The sequence below is a fragment of the Argopecten irradians genome, chromosome 3 (assembly GCF_041381155.1).
Source record: "Argopecten irradians isolate NY chromosome 3, Ai_NY, whole genome shotgun sequence".
Lineage (NCBI taxonomy): Eukaryota > Metazoa > Mollusca > Bivalvia > Pectinida > Pectinidae > Argopecten > Argopecten irradians.
The window spans coordinates 53,670,308-53,692,016 of NC_091136.1; the positions used below are offsets into that span (position 1 = coordinate 53,670,308).

The 21,709-nt window shown below is 39.6% G+C and overlaps 1 protein-coding gene across 1 annotated transcript in view; it reads right to left on the reverse strand.

Annotated features, from left to right (window-relative positions):
• Nucleotides 1–21,503, reverse strand: part of LOC138319056 (uncharacterized) — a 36,124-nt gene extending 14,621 nt beyond the window's left edge. The window contains exon 1 of the mRNA XM_069261958.1: nt 21,007–21,503. Within this exon, the coding sequence (XP_069118059.1) occupies nt 21,007–21,268 (262 nt within the window). The 5' untranslated portion in view covers nt 21,269–21,503. The remainder of the gene's footprint in view (nt 1–21,006) is intronic.
• Between the last annotated feature and the right edge of the window lie 206 nt (nt 21,504–21,709).

A 21,709-nucleotide genomic window follows, 5' to 3' on the forward strand; every position in this document is an offset into this window, starting at 1 on the left:
GCCATCTATAGATGGAACAACTTCACTTGTGTTCGAATGTATTTGTGGTGACGTGTGACTGTCAACACGTGGATTACTAGCGCTGCATGTTTTATAATACACATGATTAAATTCTCAAAGACAAGAGAAGATGTTTATAAATGACCTAGCTCTGTCAGAGGGTCTCACGCCCGTCAACCCCAAAGACTCAAGCCTAGCAAGTGAAAATATAAAACAATTTACCTATATTTTATTTTAAGTACAAGTCTGATTGTACAATTTTTGGTTTTTGGTTTGTTTATTTTTACGTCCTATTAACAGCCAGGGTCACGTAAGGACGTGCCAGGTTTGTTGGTGGAGGAAAGCCGGAGTACCCGGAGAAAAACTACCGACCAGTGGTCAGTACCTGGCAACTGCCCCACATGGGATTCGAACCTGCATCCCAGAGGTGGAGGGCTTGTGGTAATATGTCGGGACATCTTAACCACTCGGCCACCACGGCCCCTTCCGATGGTACAAGTGTTTCCTAATATACAGAGATAGCTTACTTGCTTGTATTGATGTAAATAATTCAGCTAATTATCTGAAGTATTGACATTCGAACACCTACCCTGAAATTGCGTTGATGTTGGGACCACATCCCTAGACATATACAATATTCATGTTTATATACATAAACTCCTACATCCATATCTTGGATATGACTAACTGATATGATTGAGGTCACTCTGCCCTGACCTGTAGTTATCATAAACGACAAATATAAATGTTTCCAGATGTCGTTAGACTTTCCCCTAAGTGAGGTTAATTTTCTTTAAAAAACAACTCTTTTACTCATAGTAATTGATACCGAGGGGTTTTACTATTGTATACTTTGCTTATGAAGTTTTTATCATTTAATAAAACCATACACAACACGTATTGTGATGTAACAATAGGATTGTTTTATTTTTACATAAGTCTACCTTACTTCAGTGCGCACAAATTGCTTCACAGACATCAATGATTTGAGAGTTATCGCCAATACCAACTACATGAGTAGATGATTTTGTTTATTTTTCTATGAAGTACTTTTGTTAGTTTTGAAAGACTGGCTCTGATATGTCAAGAGTTATTTTCCCTTTATAGCATGGCCAGTTTAGTGTCGAAGTGAACAAGAGGAGGTAACTCCAAGATATATCAAAATATTACAAAGATGCTGGTTCCAGGAGTAGATGAATTTTAATGTTAGTTCTGAAAGGAAAAATAATATCCCTACATCATGGTATCTTACTTTTTCATTTTTCCGAAAGCCCTAAATAAATCTATTATGCTTTAATCTAACTTAATCTAATTTGTTGAAAAATACACCTCGAAAACGGTTCACTATTTCCGTAGTGTCATCATATTGCTATCATGAATGGCTTGAGTGTCCCATAACTGTCCCATAGACGTTATGTATATGAATTTAAGAAATACAATCTTTCACAAACCGATAATTACTTCAAAAGAAAACAAAGAGAGAAGCAAAAGTGGCGTAAAGGCCGTGAAGTGAAACTTTAACTTTTTTAAACTAAACAAATATAAGAAAGTCTAAATAATGTTACTGTAAAGCAGGTATAGAAATGAGCTCGAGAATGATAAGGGGTGCTATGATAACGGTATGGCAACCTCTCGTGAGAGGCAGAAGTTACAACGACCTAGAGTACAACAAAGTGCATGATGTTGTCCCTATAACATTAACGCTTATACATTAGCTCTAAATGGTAGTTCGTATATCGCCAATGTTTGACCACTCGTAAACCCTCGTAATGATTGATTTGTGCATAATATAACATCAGACTGAGATTCATTAAGTATGTAGATATCTCATCTTGTTTGAATAAACATGAAAAGTTCAAACCAATAACAATTTACAAACGTAGTATACTTAGAACAGATCAATGTTATTAATGAACAGATATATCATCAAACAGATATGCAATATCAAATTGATATATTGTGATTGTTCAGCCTAAAAGCCCTTTCTTTCAAGAAACACAAATCAATGATATATTTCGGTGCTATCACAAGACATCAAGAGACTGTTGATTCCTGGAATTAAAGGGAGGCGTACTAATTATACGCAACAGTTGCTAGACGAAATGATTTTGTCCTGAGTTTCTGCTAAACAAAAGAGCCGAATGCAGATGAGTTGGACATTAAGGTTCATGTAATGGCTTTAACCAGTGATATTTTGCAAGCCTAAAACGCATTACTGTGCTGCAATTGAACAGAACTAATTCCATTAATTGTTGGTATATACCCTGGCTAACTGTCAGTCTTACTGTTGATAAGTAATTTGTGAAGCTGCTTGTAAATTTCAGTAAAATAAGAGAAAAATGTATATTTCTGGAGAAGACATAGAACTCGTGTGAATTGCATTGATGGCACCAAATAAACATGCTATCGTGTTCAGTAGTGACTATGCCAGGTACTCCAACAGTTTGTTTGGCAAAATCGGACCAGCGAATAGCGCAGGAGCCTATTGTTGTAAATGCAAATGGCTGCTTTAAATGGCGGATCACAAATATAGCATATAAGAAGACATTTTAATTGATACAAGTGCTCCTATATACACTATAAGGTACTCTGAACATGACAAGAAGACTATTTACGAAAAAAATAGTTAAAATGTGGACTTTGAGGCTCTTTCCGGAAATTTGCATTTTTCGCCCCAAACAGATTGTTTGAACTATTTTTTTCGTGAAGAGTCTTCTTGTTATGTTCAGAGTACCTTATGGTGTCTATAAAAACATTTGTATCAATTGAGATGGCTTCTTATATGCGATATTTTCGATCCGCCATTGGGTCATCCTAAGGGTGGGGTGTATATTAAATGTTTACCGAGGCGCCGGGTCATCCTAAGGGCGGGGTGTACATTAAGTGTTTACCGTGGCGCCGGGTCATCCTCAGGGTGGGGTGAACATTAAGTGTTTACCGAGGCACGGGGTCATCCTCAGGGTGGGGTGTATATTAAGTGTTTACCTAGGCGCCGGGTCGTCCTCAGGGTGAGGTGAACATTAAGTGTTTACCGAGGCGCCGGGTCATCCTCAGGGTGAGGTGAACATTAAGTGTTTGCCGAGGCGCCGGGTCATCCTCAGGGTGGGGTGAACATTAAGTGTTTACCGAGGCGCCGGGTCGTCCTCAGGGTGAGGTGAACATTAAGTGTTTACGGAGGCGCCGGGTCATCCTCAGGGTGGGGTGAACATTAAGTGTTTACCGTGGCGCCGGGTCATCCTCAGGGTGAGGTGAACATTAAGTGTTTACCGAGGCGCCGGGTCATCCTCAGGGTGGGGTGAACATTAAGTGTTTACCGAGGCGCCGGGTCATCCTCAGGGTGAGGTGAACATTAAGTGTTTACCGAGGCGCCGGGTCATCCTCAGGGTGGGGTGAACATTAAGTGTTTACCGAGGCGCCGGGTCATCCTCAGGGTGAGGTGAACATTAAGTGTTTGCCGAGGCGCCGGGTCATCCTCAGGGTGAGGTGAACATTAAGTGTTTACCGAGGCGCCGGGTCATCCTCAGGGTGAGGTGAACATTAAGTGTTTACCGAGGCGCCAGGGTGGGGTCATCCTCAGGGTGGGGTGAACATTAAGTGTTTACCGAGGCGCCGGGTCATCCTCAGGGTGAGGTGAACATTAAGTGTTTACCGAGGCGCCGGGTCGTCCTCAGGGTGAGGTGAACATTAAGTGTTTACCGAGGCGCCGGGTCATCCTCAGGGTGGGGTGAACATTAAGTGTTTACCGAGGCGCCGGGTCATCCTCAGGGTGAGGTGAACATTAAGTGTTTACCTAGGCGCCGGGTCGTCCTCAGGGGGGGGGGGGGGGGTGGGGGTGAACATTAAATGTTTACCGAGGCGCCGGGTCGTCCTCAGGGTGGGGTGAACATTAAGTGTTTACCGAGGCGACAGATAATCCTCAGGGTGGGGTATACATTAAGTGTTTACCGAGGCGCCGGATCATCCTCGGGGTGGGGTGAACATTAAGTGTTTACCGAGGCACTGGGTTGTCCTCAGGGTGGGGTGAACATTAAATGTTTACCGAGGCGCCGAATCATCCTCAGGGTGGGGTGAACATAAATGGTTTACCGAGGCGCCGGGTCGTCCTCAGGGGGGGGGGGGGGGGGTGAACATTAAGTGTTTCGAGGCGCCGGATCATCCTCAGGGTGGGGTGAACATTAAGTGTGTACCGAGGCGCCGGGTCGTCCTCAGGGTGAGGTGAACATTAAGTTTTTACCGAGGCGCCGGATCATCCTCGGGGTGGGGTATACATTAAGTGTTTACCGAGGCGCCGGATCATCCTCGGGGTGGGGTGAACATTAAGTGTTTACCGAGGCACTGGGTCGTCCTCAGGGTGGGGTGAACATTAAATGTTTACCGAGGCGCCGAATCATCCTCAGGGTGGGGTGAACATAAATGGTTTACCGAGGCGCCGGGTCGTCCTCAGGGGGGGGGGGGGGTGAACATTAAGTGTTTCGAGGCGCCGGGTCATCCTCAGGGTGGGGTGAACATTAAGTGTTTACCGAGGCGCCGGATCGTCCTCAGGGTGGGGTGAACATTAAGTGTTTATCGAGGCGCCGGGTCATCCTCAGGGTGGGGTGAACATTAAGTGTTTACCGAGGCGCCGGGTCATCCTCAGAGTGGGATGAACATTAAGTGTTTACCGAGGCACGGGGTCATCCTCAGAGTGGGGTTTACATTAAGTGTTTACCGAGGCACGGGGTCATCCTCAGAGTGGGGTTTACATTAAGTGTTTACCGAGGCACGGGGTCATCCTCAGAGTGGGGTTTACATTAAGTGTTTACCGAGGCGCCGGGAAATCCTCAGGGTTGGGTGAACATTAAGTGTTTACCGTGGCGCCGGGTCGTCCTCAGGGTGAGGTGAACATTAAGTGTTTACCGAGGCGCCGGATCGTCCTCAGGGTGGGGTGAACATTAAGTGTTTACCGAGGCGCCGGGTCATCCTCAGGGTGGGGTGAACATTAAGTGTTTACCGAGGCGCCGGGTCATCCTCAGAGTGGGATGAACATTAAGTGTTTACCGAGGCACGGGGTCATCCTCAGAGTGGGGTTTACATTAAGTGTTTACCGAGGCACGGGGTCATCCTCAGAGTGGGGTTTACATTAAGTGTTTACCGAGGCGCCGGGAAATCCTCAGGGTTGGGTGAACATTAAGTGTTTACCGAGGCGCCGGGTCATCCTCAGAGTGGGATGAACATTAAGTGTTTACCGAGGCACGGGGTCATCCTCAGAGTGGGGTTTACATTAAGTGTTTACCGAGGCGCCGGGAAATCCTCAGGGTTGGGTGAACATTAAGTGTTTACCGTGGCGCCGGGTCGTCCTCAGGGTGAGGTGAACATTAAGTGTTTACCGAGGCGCCGGGTCGTCCTCAGGGTGGGGTAAACATTAAGTGTTTACCGAGGCGCCGGGCCATCCTCAGAGTGGGGTGAACATTAAATGTTTACCTAGGCGCCGGGTCATCCTCAGAGTGGGATGAACATTAAGTGTTTACCGAGGCACGGGGTCATCCTCAGAGTGGGGTTTACATTAAGTGTTTACCGAGGCGCCGGGAAATCCTCAGGGTTGGGTGAACATTAAGTGTTTACCGTGGCGCCGGGTCGTCCTCAGGGTGAGGTGAACATTAAGTGTTTACCGAGGCGCCGGGTCGTCCTCAGGGTGGGGTGAACATTAAGTGTTTACCGAGGCGCCGGGTCGTCCTCAGGGTGGGGTGAACATTTAGTGTTTACCGAGGCGCCGGGTCGTCCTCAGGGTGGGGTGAACATTAAGTGTTTATAGAGGCGCCAGCTTTTCCTTAGGGTGGGGTGCACACTTAGTTATATGTCTTATAAATAATAAAGGTGACGAGACCAGTGTGATATACGGTATTGATCAGGACACTCGTGCTTACTGTACATCAACAATCAGACAAATCAAGTGGGTTACAATCTGGACGGATAAGCTGAGTACATCTCACTGCAATCTGTTTTCTCCGAAATCAACATTGGTCAATACTGGCCATTGAAGTATATGAACAGACTATTACACTGAGTCTGTCAGACGGTACTGTAAACGTTATTGATAAGGTTTGTGACTTCGTATAACATTTGGGACAATTCATAGCTAGTTTGTCCATAAAACTAGAACATTTTCTAAAAAACATTCAGTTATATTAAAATAATCAACACTGACGTTTTATACAACGAAACACACATATTAAAAACAAATAATCAAATAATGATAATAATAAAAAATAGGTCCCATTAAAATGACAAATATATAGACCTTAAATCGAACCCAGAAATGATAGATCAATGATGACAAGATATTTTGATTCTATTTAAGAATTGTAAAGCAAACAATAAGCTTAGCATTTGTATATTTATTATTTATTAGTCATAAATTTCTGTATTTTTCCCAAAGAGGCAGCGGCAAGAAGCCCAGAAATATCAGGAAATAAAACCTATCTTCAAAGTATTTTGTACAACAATAGTTCAAACAATAGACAGATATGTTAGATATGACCTCAACATTCATATCAGTCAAGAGCCTCCATAGAAAAGAGCAGCCATACGTTTTATTTCCGTGTCCCTAGTAATGTATTCTTGTTATTGATTCGTCTTCTGTAAAGCTGTAAACTTTCAAATTCAAACTACGATTCATGGGATATACTTTTAGACTGTGAACAAAGATATGAAGTAATGATCAATGCTGTCATATGATCGATTCAGCGAGTCCCTGCAGAACAACGACAATGGCTGTAACATATTTTGGTATCGTCTGCAATATGCATTCTTCTCCACAGAACGATACGATTGATGCCATTTACCGAAGCATTTAAATTCATGACATGGTATTTCCATTTTATTAAGCATACAGTACAATGCTTGGTGCAGATTAGGGTTTGTCAGCACTGTTTAAAATCCTTCATACAAAAATGATTTGTGCTACAAAAAGAAAAAAATATGGGCACATTTCATTTGAAATAGATGAAACTCACTGATTTTTTTTGTTATACACACATCACATACAGCCGTATAGAAACGGCTATTGTACAAAAAGCAAGTGGTGACCGTAACCTTTATGTTAAGTTTAGAGAACGGCTAAGTAGAATTTATTTCGAGGATATAAAGATAATCTCCTCTTCTAGTGGATCATTGAAATCAACTTTAGTTTGGGGCATGCATTGCAGTCATACATTTCAACCTCTGACACTTTGGTTGAGGCTAGACTGATCTAATGGAAGTGGAGTTTTACATAGTTGGTGGTAATTCAGACACGGTAAAAATCTTTTTATGATTGTATCTTTATAACGGATGTATAGCCCGAGTAACCAAATGTGTGAAACACTTGCAACATTGATAGCCCGGGTAACCAAATGTGTGAAACACTTGCAACATTGATAGCCCGGGTAACCAAATGTGTGAGACACTTGTAACATTGATAGCCCTGGTAACCAAATGTGTGAGACACTTGTAACATTGATAGCCCTGGTAACCAAATGTGTGAGACACTTGTAACATTAGAAGCCGGGTAACATTAGAAGCCCGGGTAAACAAATGTTTGAGACACTTGTAACATTGATAGTCCGGGTAACCAAACGTGTGAGACGCTTGTAACATTGATAGCCCGGGTAACCAAGCGTGTGATACGCTTGTAACATTGATAGCCCGGGTAACCAAGCGTGTGAGACGCTTGTAACATTGATAGCCCGGGTAACCAAACGTGTGAGACACTTGAAACATTGATAGCCCGGGAAACCAAACGTGTGAGACGCTTGTAACATTGATAGCCCTGGTAACCAAATGTGTGAGACGCTTGTAACATTAATAGCCAGGGTAACCAAATGTGTAAGACACTTGAAACATTGATAGACCGGGTAATCATATGTGTGAGAACCTTGTAAAATTGATAGCCCGGGAAACCAAACGTGTGAGACGCTTGTAACATTAATAGCCCGGGTAACCAAACGTGTGAGACGCTTGTAACATTGATAGCCCGGGTAATCATATGTGTGAGACACTTGCAACATTGATAGCCAGGGTAACCAAACGTGTGAGACGCTTGTAACATTGATAGCCCGGGTAACCAAACGTGTGAGACGCTTGTAACATTAATAGCCAGGGTAACCAAACGTGTGAGACACTTGAAACATTGATAGCCCGGGAAACAAAACGTGTGAGACGCTTGTAACATTAATAGCCAGGGTAACCAAACGTATGAGACGCTTGTAACATTGATAGCCCGGGTAACCAAACGTGTGAGACGCTTGTAACATTGATAGCCCGGGTAACCAAACGTGTGAGACGCTTGTAACATTAATAGCCAGGGTAACCAAACGTATGAGACGCTTGTAACATTGATAGCCCGGGTAACCAAACGTATGAGACGCTTGAACATTAATAGCCAGGGTAACCAAACGTATGAGACGCTTGTAACATTGATAGCCCGGGTAACCAAACGTATGAGACGCTTGTAACATTAATAGCCAGGGTAACCAAACGTATGAGACGCTTGTAACATTGATAGCCCGGGTAACCAAATGTGTGAGACACTTGTACCATTGATAACCCTGGTAACCAAATGTGTGAGACACTTGTAACATTGATAGCTCGGGTAACCAAACGTGTGAGACGCTTGTAACATTAATAGCCCTGGTAACCAAATGAGTGAGACACTTGTAACATTGACAGCCCTGGTAACCGAATGTGTGAGACGCTTGTTACAGTGATAGCTCGGGTAACCAAACGTGTGAGACGCTTGTAACATTAATAGCCAGGGTAACCAAACGTATGAGACGCTTGTAACATTGATAGCCCTGGTAACCAAATGTGTGAGACGCTTGTAACAGTGATAGCTCGGGTAACCAAATGTGTAAGACACTTGAAACATTGATATCCCGGGTTACCAAAGGTGTGAGACACTTGTAACATTGATAGCCCGGGAAACCAAACGTGTGAGACGCTTGTAACATTAATAGCCAGGGTAACCAAACGTATGAGACGCTTGTAACATTGATAGCCCGGGTAACCAAATGTGTGAGACACTTGTAACATTGATAACCCTGGTAACCAAATGTGTGAGACACTTGTAACATTGATAGCTCGGGTAACCAAACGTGTGAGACGCTTGTAACATTAATAGCCCGGGTAACCAAATGAGTGAGACACTTGTAACATTGACAGCCCTGGTAACCGAATGTGTGAGACGCTTGTTACAGTGATAGCTCGGGTAACCAAACGTGTGAGACGCTTGTAACATTAATAGCCAGGGTAACCAAACGTATGAGACGCTTGTAACATTGATAGCCCTGGTAACCAAATGTGTGAGACGCTTGTAACAGTGATAGCTCGGGTAACCAAATGTGTAAGACACTTGAAACATTGATATCCCGGGTAACCAATGTGTGTGAGACACTTGTAACATTGATAGCCCGGGTAACCAAATGTGTGAGACGCTTGTAACAGTGATAGCTCGGGTAACCAAATGTGTAAGACACTTGAAACATTGATAGATCGGGTAATCATATGTGTGAGACACTTGTAATATTGATAGCCCTGGTAACTAAATGTGTGAGACACTTGTAAACATTGATAGCCCGGGTAACCAAATGTGTGAGACACTTGTAACATTGATAGCCCGGGTAACCAAATGTGTGAGACACTTGTAACATTGATATCCCGGGTAATCAAATGTGTGAGACACTTGTAACATTGATAGCCCGGGTAACCAAATGTGTGAGACACTTGTAACATTGATATCCCGGGTAATCAAATGTGTGAGACACTTGTAACATTGATATCCCGGGTTACCAAATGTGTGAGACACTTGTAACATTGATATCCCGGGTAATCAAATGTGTGAGACACTTGTAATATTGATAGCCGGGTAACCAAAATGTGTGAAACACTTGTAACATTGATATCCCGGGTAATCAAATGTGTGAGACACTTGTAACATTGATATCCCGGGTTACCAAATGTGTGAGACACTTGTAACATTGATATCCCGGGTTACCAAATGTGTGAGACACTTGTAACATTGATATCCCGGGTTACCAAATGTGTGAGACACTTGTAACATTGATATCCCGGGTTACCAAATGTGTGAGACACTTGTAACATTGATATCCCGGGTTACCAAATGTGTGAGACACTTGTAACATTGATATCCCGGGTAATCAAATGTGTGAGACACTTGTAACATTGATATCCCGGGTTACCAAATGTGTGAGACACTTGTAACATTGATTGTCACAGTGATCCAGCAATGCTGTTCTGAGATTATACTAAAAATGGTGAAAGTAACCAACAAAAGTTAGAAATACATGTATTTTTAGTTTAAATACACCGATACTTGGTGGTTTCGGCTAATTTTTTTTAATAAGGACGTCTCTTATACCGTATGACCTGAGATCGGAAATTTTAGCGTAGGAGAACCCGTATAGTCCAAACACCCGCATAATGTCATCAAACAGTTGGAATAATGACGTTACCTGTCAGTCGATGTTGGAGGCATTTTGATAAATAGTTTGTAATATTGACCCTGGAGCTTTATTCTGAAAGATGAATATGTCCAGACGATAATGGACGTTCTGTTGGTAGGATCTCTTATTGGATTTCACGAGTAGGCGCCAACCGTGTAAGGGCAATGACATACAGCATGTGGCAATGTGAGGCCACTATAATATATTCCAAAGAATAAGAGCGGTATTTACGGAAAGTTAGTTGAATGGGGAATTAGTTAGGTCGAGCTAAAATTATATTTGGTTGATATTCTATATTATATCGAATATGATAATGGAAATCATAACAACAGCTCCAAACTCTCATCATCAACAGTTTGTTTGATATTCTTTTGGTTCGGTTAAGGTGCATTCGATTATCAATACGGTCATCGGTTTTCGTCACTAAAAGTGATATAAGGACGAATTTCGTTTATGATGCAATTAGATATTTACCGATGTTTTATTAGTGATGTTTTTCCTGTTAACCTTTTAAAAACAATATGTTCACCACAGTGAGTTATTATCCATACCCCATGTCAGTAAGATTCTAACTGTGTAAACATGGATGATATTTATCTGTACGTATTATCAGACCTGCTAGTCGTCACTGTCCTGTCACGGATGTGGTGGTCTCCATGCGCTATAGGTACACGTCCTAAATCATTGTGTTTATAACATACTATCACATTCGGTTGGAGGGACTAGGCTTTGTCTTCACATCTAAAGCTTCCCATTGTTCTGGCCCAATCGATATCCAGCAGACGTTTGAAAAAAACAGCCGATTGTTACAAATGTATTCCGAGACAGATTATTTCTATTTTTTTTTCGCATTTAGAAAATCCAAAACTATTGTCAGGTATTTACAACTGGTCTGAGACTTGTGAGCAGGCGTCTGTTTCAGTGTCTACCATTCCATTGCTCAACAGATCGAGAATGTACCTTGCATAACCAAATGTGTTTTCGACAATCGTTTTGTCGGTAACGACCAAATAGCACGCTATGAACTGTGATGGCATTACAAATCTGACCTTCATCCGGTATATAAAAGTTTATTTTAGTCCTCACTTCTCATTACAGACAAAACCCCTACATTTGTGTCTGTAAAGATATTTCACGAATACTTAAAATTTAGTCGCGATTGATCATTTCATTTCATAAATGTCTCAATCAGGCCGTGGTGGCCGAGTGGTTAAGATGTCCCGACGTATTACCACATACCCTCCACCTCTTGTGTCGCGAGATCGAATCCCAAGTGGGGCAGTTGCCAGGTATTGACCGCTGGTCGGTGGTTACTCTGATTTTTCTACACCATCACACCTGGCGCGTCCTTACATCCATGGCTGTTACTAGGACGTATTACAACTACTCTTCAGAGAAGTTGGTATGATAATTCTGCTAATGAGACTATTGGCGATGTAAACACTATGTCCAATGTAACAGCTTTATTTGATACATCGGGGTGAAACAAATCTTTACTCAAAGCTTTAGTGCTAGAATTATTTCATTTCAATGTGTCTTTGTATTTCTCATTTGAAATAATAAAATCAGAAAAAAACCTTTATCTTGTAATAGATTATAGTTTGTTACTACTACTGTATAATTATGGATTGCTTTATCAGGTAACCACGATATTGCGGCACTATTTATTTAAGATGTTTTAGATACAGATTTCATCAACCAGTTAGTGAGTTGAAGTCTTAACACATTACAGACTTGTGCTTGATGTATTATAACTGGATAAATGTCCTAAGCAATACGTTAATGTGATTTACAGCCCATTTAAAAGAGTTTAAACATTCTGCATAATTTCTAGTTGAATAACCTGACGGGACATATTTTGATCTTTGCAATTGACATTCATAATGCTTAGTGTAGGGCTAGTTAAATAATGCCTAATGAACAATGATATATTGAATATATCTTGGTTAAGATTCATAGTAATATTTGAAAGTTAGACAACCGAGAATAGAAGACAACAGTGAACCTTTCCACACAGATAAAATGTTCAGTGCGTGTAACATTATCGTTACTAGTGGGTATTGAATATCTGGTAATTATAACAATGGATACCATTGTGTGCGGCTCAAATAAAATAAGCATTTATGAAAATGAAATCATATTAAATTTCAGAGCTTTAATGAGTTTTCTGTCAAAAAATCGTGTTTTAATTTTGGAAATTGATAAGCCTACTGCTGGAACACTATGCTTGCTAATAATTCACTTCCTCTGTTAAAGCTCATCTCGGTTCCTAAAATACCCGACTCAATTAAATCTCAGGCCAGTCGATTGACTTGATAATTCAGTCTTCGTTAAAACGTTCTTTGCAGCAAAATTGATTTTGAATAACTCTACAAGCGATTTTCCTATAGTTGATGCAGTTGCTCGACGCTTTACAATCTAGAGGCGTTGCTAATCTCGCTTGGCGACGATAAGGTTGTTTGTTATACAGGCACTCGATCGACAACAACTTTCCATCGCGCTTTCTCTACAGCATTATTACACAATGACGTCTCTATAAACAACATCTCTATTGTTAATTAGCGACTCCTAACCCATCAGTATCAATGTCATTATTGACATTTTTACTTCATATATTTGACTTTTTGCATTTTGCATAGAATTGTTTAGTGTTTCTGTTTAGGTCTAAACAACAATATTTGTTTGCATTTTGTGATCGGTAAATGTTACACACTTATTGGAAGGCATTTAAACCATTTAGGTAAATAGTTAGCGGATGGTAGTATTTACTTTTGGATACGTTTGATGATTTGTATATGTTATAATCTCTGATAGGACTATGTAATTAATGTTTAGAAAATATGGATGATATTTAGATATAAATGTTTAATGTATATATATTAATAAACAGCTCTGCTCTCACTACTGTCGTTAACATCAGCGGTATGCAGACTAATTTACATACTCTCTCGGACATATATTACCTATAATAAACATTCGGATGATAAATTCACTTTATTTGAATCTTTATGTCGATTGATGTTCTTTGTTTTATGTACATGAATACTACCGAAATATATTGATAGGTTTGCTCTACAGAATTAAATAATCTCCCAAACTGTATGGCAAGACGATGTCTTATACAAGCATTAGGTTCTGTGTTATGTTTGTTACATTTGGTTATTAGTCAATTTTATCTGATTAGTATGTTTTGTTTGTTTTTCGAGATTCTTTTGAACAGTACTGTTTAATAATAGCTAAGGTTTTGACATGTATACTGTATTAACGGAATTTCATATGATTCTTATGTTTTGCAATCTTGCATTTCGAAAGGTGCTTACCATTTACGTTGGCCTTTTGAACTTTACCATCTTCGATTTCTAATATTCACTGTTTGTTTCGTTTTATATAAAATAACTTCAAATGATAATTCTGGGGAAAATGTATCCTTATAGTGAAAACATACACATGTTAGAACTGCCTCTCAATCACAATTTTGTCTGATTTGAGAAAAAAAAAACCATTTTGAAATTGAATAAGTCTATTCGCGTCAAAATAACATTTACACGAAAATAAAGTAGCTGCAAATCAGCACGGTAACAAACTTGTGATAAAATTATTGTTTTCACCGATTCACTTGCTACATTGTCGATACTTGTGTTGTGGTTTGGATGTCTACAGACCCCATTATATATTGCTCGACAGTGGCCATTTATCTAATTTATAGCATGTTTGGGGTATCGTAATTTGCATTGGCTGAGAACGAGAGTGACACTTCCAATACCGTGCATTGTCACCACTATAACAAGCAGATTCGCACGCAGAAGTAATTCCAAGAAGCCATTTAGTGTTTGCCGTGACAACATCGTCATGGCGACGACGTCAATCTGCCTTGATTTAAAATCAATCTGCGTCGGCTACTCCAACGAGCATGTGGCGCTATATGTGTACAGACTAGGAAAAAAGGTGATGGTATCCGCGCTTCCCAAGGTCGTGTGCACATCACAGATTTACCGACGGGAGGCGAAAACTGCGAAACTGAAATCTTTATTAATAAAATTTCTGACATTAATCAAATTATTCGCTTTGGTGCGGACATATCATAGACACAAACGGAGCCTGGTCGATAGATCGATCAGACCTTTCAGGGTTATCTGAGTCGTGCTTTTTTACCGTTTGTCACCTTTAGCATTCCACCCACAGATTACACGCATTGACGATTACACGCAGTTCCCTGTAATATCCACCACGACAAGAAAGGAAAATAACATCGATCAACCACATCAGGTGTAATACGCATTAAAGTAATTTTGTTCCTATCATAATTGTTTTATAAAATTGTATCGATCATGACACCATAGCAACCAAATTCACCGACGGGAATACATAAAAACAGCTTTATACCATTGTCTGAGTTATTTCTTACTTTCTTAGATTTCAAAATGCTAGATCCAGTCAGAACTCAGAAATGCATTTCTTTAAAAAAATGACAAGCATTAAAAAACATCAGAGAACTACAAACACCAGGGAATGACTCCTGTCATCTTATTTGTCCACGGAAGCAACTAATGAGAAATTTATAATGAACTGTAATTAGAAACATTTCATGGAACAAGCAAGAATTAGTTTAATGTCAAATAAAAAGTGTGTTTTCCAGAAATATGGAAAACATCTTAATCAAGTTAGCAAGGAAGAAATGAAGATAAGAGTTTATAATAATATAGTGCCTGGTATAGACCGGATGTACTGGACATTCGTAACTAAAAAAACTAAACGCAGTAAAAAGTAGATATGCGGTCAGAAGGATACGTGCATATTACGGAGAGTTTGTACTTTGATACCCGTATTTTACTGGTCATATATATGGTTATACACAACTGTGTGTATGTAAATATAGGTCAAATAACCAAAGATCAACAGCAAGAAAAAGATTGTGTAATGGACGAAGAGAAAGTTTACACAAAAACATAACTTCCCTGAAACCGACTAGACGCTATATCAGCGATACCTGTCAAATAATAGTGTTATCAAATTTGCTGTCACTCTCAAACATAACGCTAAAAGATAACTTAAAATATATTGTAATCACAATTTCAAAAAGTCTTATTTTGGGTCTATGATGCTAGTTGGAAATGTAATGAAATAATTGTTGTACAACTTCCCCATATGTTTGTTTGTTTGTTTGTTTGTTTTATTAATTAACGTCCTATTAACAGCTATGGTCATGTAAGGACGGCCTCCCATGTATGCGGTGTGTTGCGTGTATGTTGTGTTGGGTGCATGTTTTGGGAGACTGCGGTATATTCATGTTGTGTCTTCTTATATAATGGAACTGTTGCCCTTTTTATAGTGCTATATCACTGAAACTTGCCGCCGAGACACCAAGCAACAACAACCCCCCACCCGGTCACATTATACTGACAACGGGCGAACCAGTCGTCCCACTCCCTGTATGCTGAGCGCTAAACAGGAGAAGAAACTACCACTTTTATGGACATTGGTGTGTCTCGGCCAGGGGACAGAACCCAGAGCCTTCCTCACAGTGGCGAACGCTCAACTCAAGGCTAAAAGTGAGGCGGTACCAAGGGAGGCATTAGGAAAAATTAAGTCAGTTAGAAAGAAGACAAAAGATAAGATATTAAATTTAGTCGCCTTTTACGATCATGCAATAGGGGCAGCAGGTACAATTCTGCAGGGCCATCCCCATATGACAGGAAAGTCATACAATATATGATTAGATAATAACGAGGCGACTAAATGTGAAGTCAATGCTTTTTCTGTTTACTGAACAATTTCATGCATACAAAGTTTATTCTTGGTTTGTTTAATGATGTTTTTATTCTGTGTATACACTGGCCCGAGTCACCTAAAGGAAATATTACCGGAATAAATTTGTGATGGCGGGTTTATCGCGTGGTTGGTAAAACGAAGGATGATTTGTATATGGAGACTTTGGATAGTTTGTATAATGAAACTTATGGTCGGGTATTTTTATAAACTTTTTTGTGTAAGAAAACACATCGGATTATGATAATTACTTCATTTCAAACTAGAACTGATAAATAAATGTATTCAACTCCAAAGTATAACGTGTTATTTGATATCATGATCGATTACAATTGTACTATGAAAGGTTATAGGTACAACGCTCCACAAATACTTATTTTAGTGTCCTTTCTCATTTTAATGTCTAACTTAAAGATGCTGCACCGCTGACAAATGGTATTTTTTCACTATCAAGAACAGGAGCAGACGATTTAGTATTTTTCTTCAGTTACAAAAGTTACTTACTTTACACCATTACCGCCATTGAAAAGTTTGAGCTTCTAATTTTACTTCAAGTTAAAAATATGAAAAATAATTAATTGCATCCCGAAAAAAAATCCGTGTCACTATATCCTATATGATTACTCCATACCATTTTTGTGCTAATTAAACATACATATACATGATTAAACACCAATTATTGTTCAAATGATGGATATCATTTTTGTTCTGTCGGCGGTGGAGCATCTTTAATTTAAGTCTATTTACCCGAAAACATGTCATCTCCAATGTAGACTGCTGGAAATGAAAATCTAATTTCTACTAATTATTCTTTCTAAAACTAGAATACATTACAGAGATTATCTACATCAAAGGACGAAAATGATCAAATTGCCATGAACGTTTCTTTTTCATATTATATTTTTTTTGTTAAATATTTAATAACAATTTATGAAAAATAGGACCACCACAAATCAGTGACCTAAGCCTAATTTATTAAACTGAAAAATATGTACTCTAGGAAATTAAGATCAATATCACAGGAACCTCAATGTTTTTGATGAATGATGTCCTTTCCGCAGTTAATTTGTACCACCATAAAGACAATACATATTACCTGCCACGACGTAAACAACTAATGGTACTGTAGAATTTGCTGAATCATATGCTGTTGGGTTTGTAGCGAATCATTATTGTTGAGTTAAACGCAAGACGCTCATAAAAAGATTGCATTTTAGAGTAGGAATCCGAAATGGCTGCAGTTCTTTAACAGATGCCAGAAACTAACCGTTAACGCGACACATAATGTCACCATTTTCAATCAGCTAAACATATATAACTAGCAATTGTTAATTACTAAGACATTACACGAATTAAGCGTGGAATGCTCTGTGCATACGGAAAATCTTGCTTGAAAATAATCTGGCAGTATTTACGTTACCGAGTTGGCAATGTCTTGCTATACACCTGTGTATAGTTACAGCTATTTGTATATTATAGTTATGGGTCACATCAGACAAAACACAATAGACAGACAGCTAGTACAAGACTCGGGCGGTCGGCTACAGCCTCCCAACGGGAAGAACCAACGTATTTTACAACAATCGCTTATAAATAAGACTTGGTGCCTTGATAGAATATTGTTTATCGTCGTATAACATAATGCTGTTATAGTTTACTTAAATACGACTCCCCAAAGGTCACTTTTGTGCTGCTCCAGGGAAATATCTGTTTATATATAAGCTAACAAGATACTTCCCTTTACAGTAAACTGCCACTAGAGGTTGGGTTGGACGTAAGAGGTATACATCTGAAATAAATGCTGAATCCTGTAAGTAAACGCTTACAATCTCATATAAAGGGTCATCCTATGATGTTTTACTTAAAACCGCCTGATTTCAAGCATACAAAGTTAAACACCTTGGGATATGTTTAGGTAAATACGCACCAAATAATACTGCGTACCTTAGTATCTCGTGGGCAATGGATTGTTCGTAATTGGGTGTACTATTCCTAGTCTTTGACATGCGTTACCGCTAAATTAGCACTATAACTTTAATGAGTTCATGTAGTTACAAGATTTAATATATAACACTATTATAAAGATAAATATAAGGATAAAGTCCGATGACACTCGTGGCCATTTCACAGGGTAAAATATATCCTAATTGGGTGAGGTCTTCGATGGCAGGAGTTGCGGTTAGTTTTATATGGGGTAGCTCTACTGGGCGTGGTTTTTGATGGCAGGGGTTTCGGTTAGTTTTGTCTGGGGAAGCTCTACTGGGCGTGGTTTTTGATGGCAGGGGTTTCGGTTAGTTTTGTCTGGGGAAGCTCTACTGGGCGTGGTTTTTGATGGCAGGGGTTTCGGTTAGTTTTGTCTGGGGAAGCTCTACTGGGCGTGGTTTTTGATGGCAGGAGTTTCGGTTAGTTTTATATGGGGTAGCTCTAGTGGGCGTGGTTTTTGATGGCAGGGGTTTCGGTTAGTTTTGTCTGGGGTATCTCTTCTGGGTGAGGTCTTAATGAACCTGGCCAGGCTTTACATAATACATAAGTATGGGTCGATTCTTCTCGGTCAGACATCAATCCGACCACATGTATGTGCGGTCCAAAGAAAATCAATAGATGCTTTCAATAGCCTTGATAATTACTGCTAACTTGATTTAAAGACACATGGAGACAATTTGGACAATTACTCCAAACACATTATTACGGCAGGCAATCAGTTGGATTTATCTCGGGGTGTATAGATATGATGGGTGAACCGAAAACATTTAACGCAACAGACTCTGGTTATCAATGGATGCTAAGCATGTGTACCTCCACACGATCTGCTTAACCTCTCATAAAAAATGTATACAATTGTTTTTTTTTCTTTAACTAATGATTTTTTCAGCCTAATTCTGGATCATAGACCTACATGCATAAAGTAATACATAAAATTATTGAAATATGTTCTCACTATTTTTCAAAAGGAATCAGTAACCTATGCATGATAAAATAATTATGCAATTTAGCAGTGTGTCTCGAGCTCTCTAAACGCTATTTCCCTTAGAATGCTCTGTTATATGTGTATCATGTCAGGTGATCATCACGTTGAAATACACTCACTGTAGTAAAGCATTATCAGCATTGAAAAAAAACCCCTTTGTTTTCTGAATAATTTCTTTGATTTTATAATTTCGCACCAATCACTGAAGCCATTTGGCCTGATTATCACTGACAGTCCACAAATTAAAATAGAATTCAGTTTAAATACAACGAGTTATCAGAAACATAGCAAGGCTAGAAATAAATGATACATACTATTTGCTTTTGTGATTAAAAAACGATCTTAGGAGGATATATGTAGATATATAAACAAATACTTTGTGTATATTGTTTTTAAGTACCATTATTCGTCATACCTTCAGCTTCAAAACTGAATATAAAACATACCAAATGATGCAAGGTAAAGAAGATGAAAAAAGTTTGAGTTTATTTGATATAATGTGACTTTAATAACTGATCTCTAAAGAAGGGTCAAGCCGAGGTTTTTTCTTAGATCTACGTAGTTTTGGATCTGATCTCTACTTATTGGCATTTCTTAGATCTACGTAGTTTTGGATCTGATCTCTTCTTATTGACATTTCTTAGATCTACGTAGTTTTGGATCTGATCTCTACTTATTGACATTTCTTAGATCTACGTAGTTTTGGATCTGATATCTACTTATTGACTTGCATGCTTATCTGACACAGCTGAAGTAGTTCTGTAGATGTCAGACCTACTCTTATATTTGTTGTGGAGCAGTAATATTCTTGGAATAATTTATTAATTTTAACGTTGGTGCAGACGAATGAAGAATGGCTAGTGTACACTCAATTATGTACAGTATTTAATATTCAATACAAAGTATGAATACCTTTTAGTTCATTTGTAGGATTTTAAAACTATTGAACAGGTATTATGCTTCTATTGACAATTGAGTTCGTCCTAACAAAAAGGCAGCTAATAGAGAAGACCATTAAATACACACTTAACAGCAATAACCCCAATTGAATAATGCATCCCATATCGATATATCATCCCATGTACACAATTTACAGCGGTCAGCAACCCTCACTGGTCTGCCGATGTCGCGCAGTCACACTGCTAACACAACCAGACATCGCAAACAACATCATCCTCACCCAATATCTAACTACCACATCTGTCGTTTATACATGTCAAAGTATATCTTGTTTCAAAAGCTTTCACAAAGACATTTCCATCAATATGCCAGGATTTGCAACGTCGTCCTCAAAAACAAATGCGTAAGAAACCGTCGTTTAGCTTGTCGAAAGAGCATTTGTCTGTCGATTGTGACCTTTATCAATTATGGAACATAAAGTCACATTTGTAATTTGTGATACACAAATTACGGTGCAAACTGTGTTATAATCGATCTCCAATTGTCTGATTATTAAAATAATTAGATTAATATGTTATTGGCTGTCATGACCACGGCAATTGTATTATCAGCAAGGGAGATATTGAATTAACCAGAGAACTGATATGTCGCAATATTATGGAACGGCGAAAACTACAAAATTATCTATTGATAACAAAATTTAAAGAGTTCTAATAATTAATAATTTATTACGATATATCAAGCTTAAGGATCATATTCTGATGGTAAATTGACATTAAACAAAGCTTCTGAATTGGAATATTTACCGATGCCATCATACTGACTAAATCCTCTACGTCTACTGATACACAGTGTTGAAGTGGCTTTTTAACAATAGTAGAAGTGATGACTTACCTAAGCCAGGCAGCACTATATTACAAACAAGACAGGTGATGGCCAGCGGTTTACTCATCACCGGTATTGAATCCCTTAAACTCGAATCGTCCTCCTCCAAGGGATGATTTTTCTCCCGGGAGGGACTTTTGTGTACGGTTGTCACTGGCGGAGGCCCCAATACATAACCAGGCTGTACAGGACGCCCGTACCCCGTGTACTGTTTACGGTGGAGCCGTGGGGAGGGGCTTGGTGTTGACCCCCCACTGTACACAACCTGCATGTCTTTGTAAAGACACTATCGATATGTTCTTTTAACGTTTAGTAAAACTTAATCTCCATTGCACATATTGACTGTTTCTATCAATAAATCACTCTTCTGCAGTGATAATAGTAGACGATGTTTAGAATATAGAATCCGAGTCCATTTAAATCCTTCCTCCCGATACTAGTCCTTATATATACTATTGACAGCCACCATATGTTGTCATAATAGCTCTATTTACATTAGGACGCCAGATTTGTACGTACAGTGAGAACACGTGTGATAGCTCCAGCTTCCCCAGCGCTGTCGTCATACCGACTGTATGTTAGCTGTCTCTGCCGGCCTTGACACCAGCTTTCCAAACATCACCATCATACAGATAATACACTAGTTGGTCATTCGAAAGTCTTTGTGAAGGAGCCGTACTGTGGTGCGTGTGCTGGGTGCTTCTCCACTATA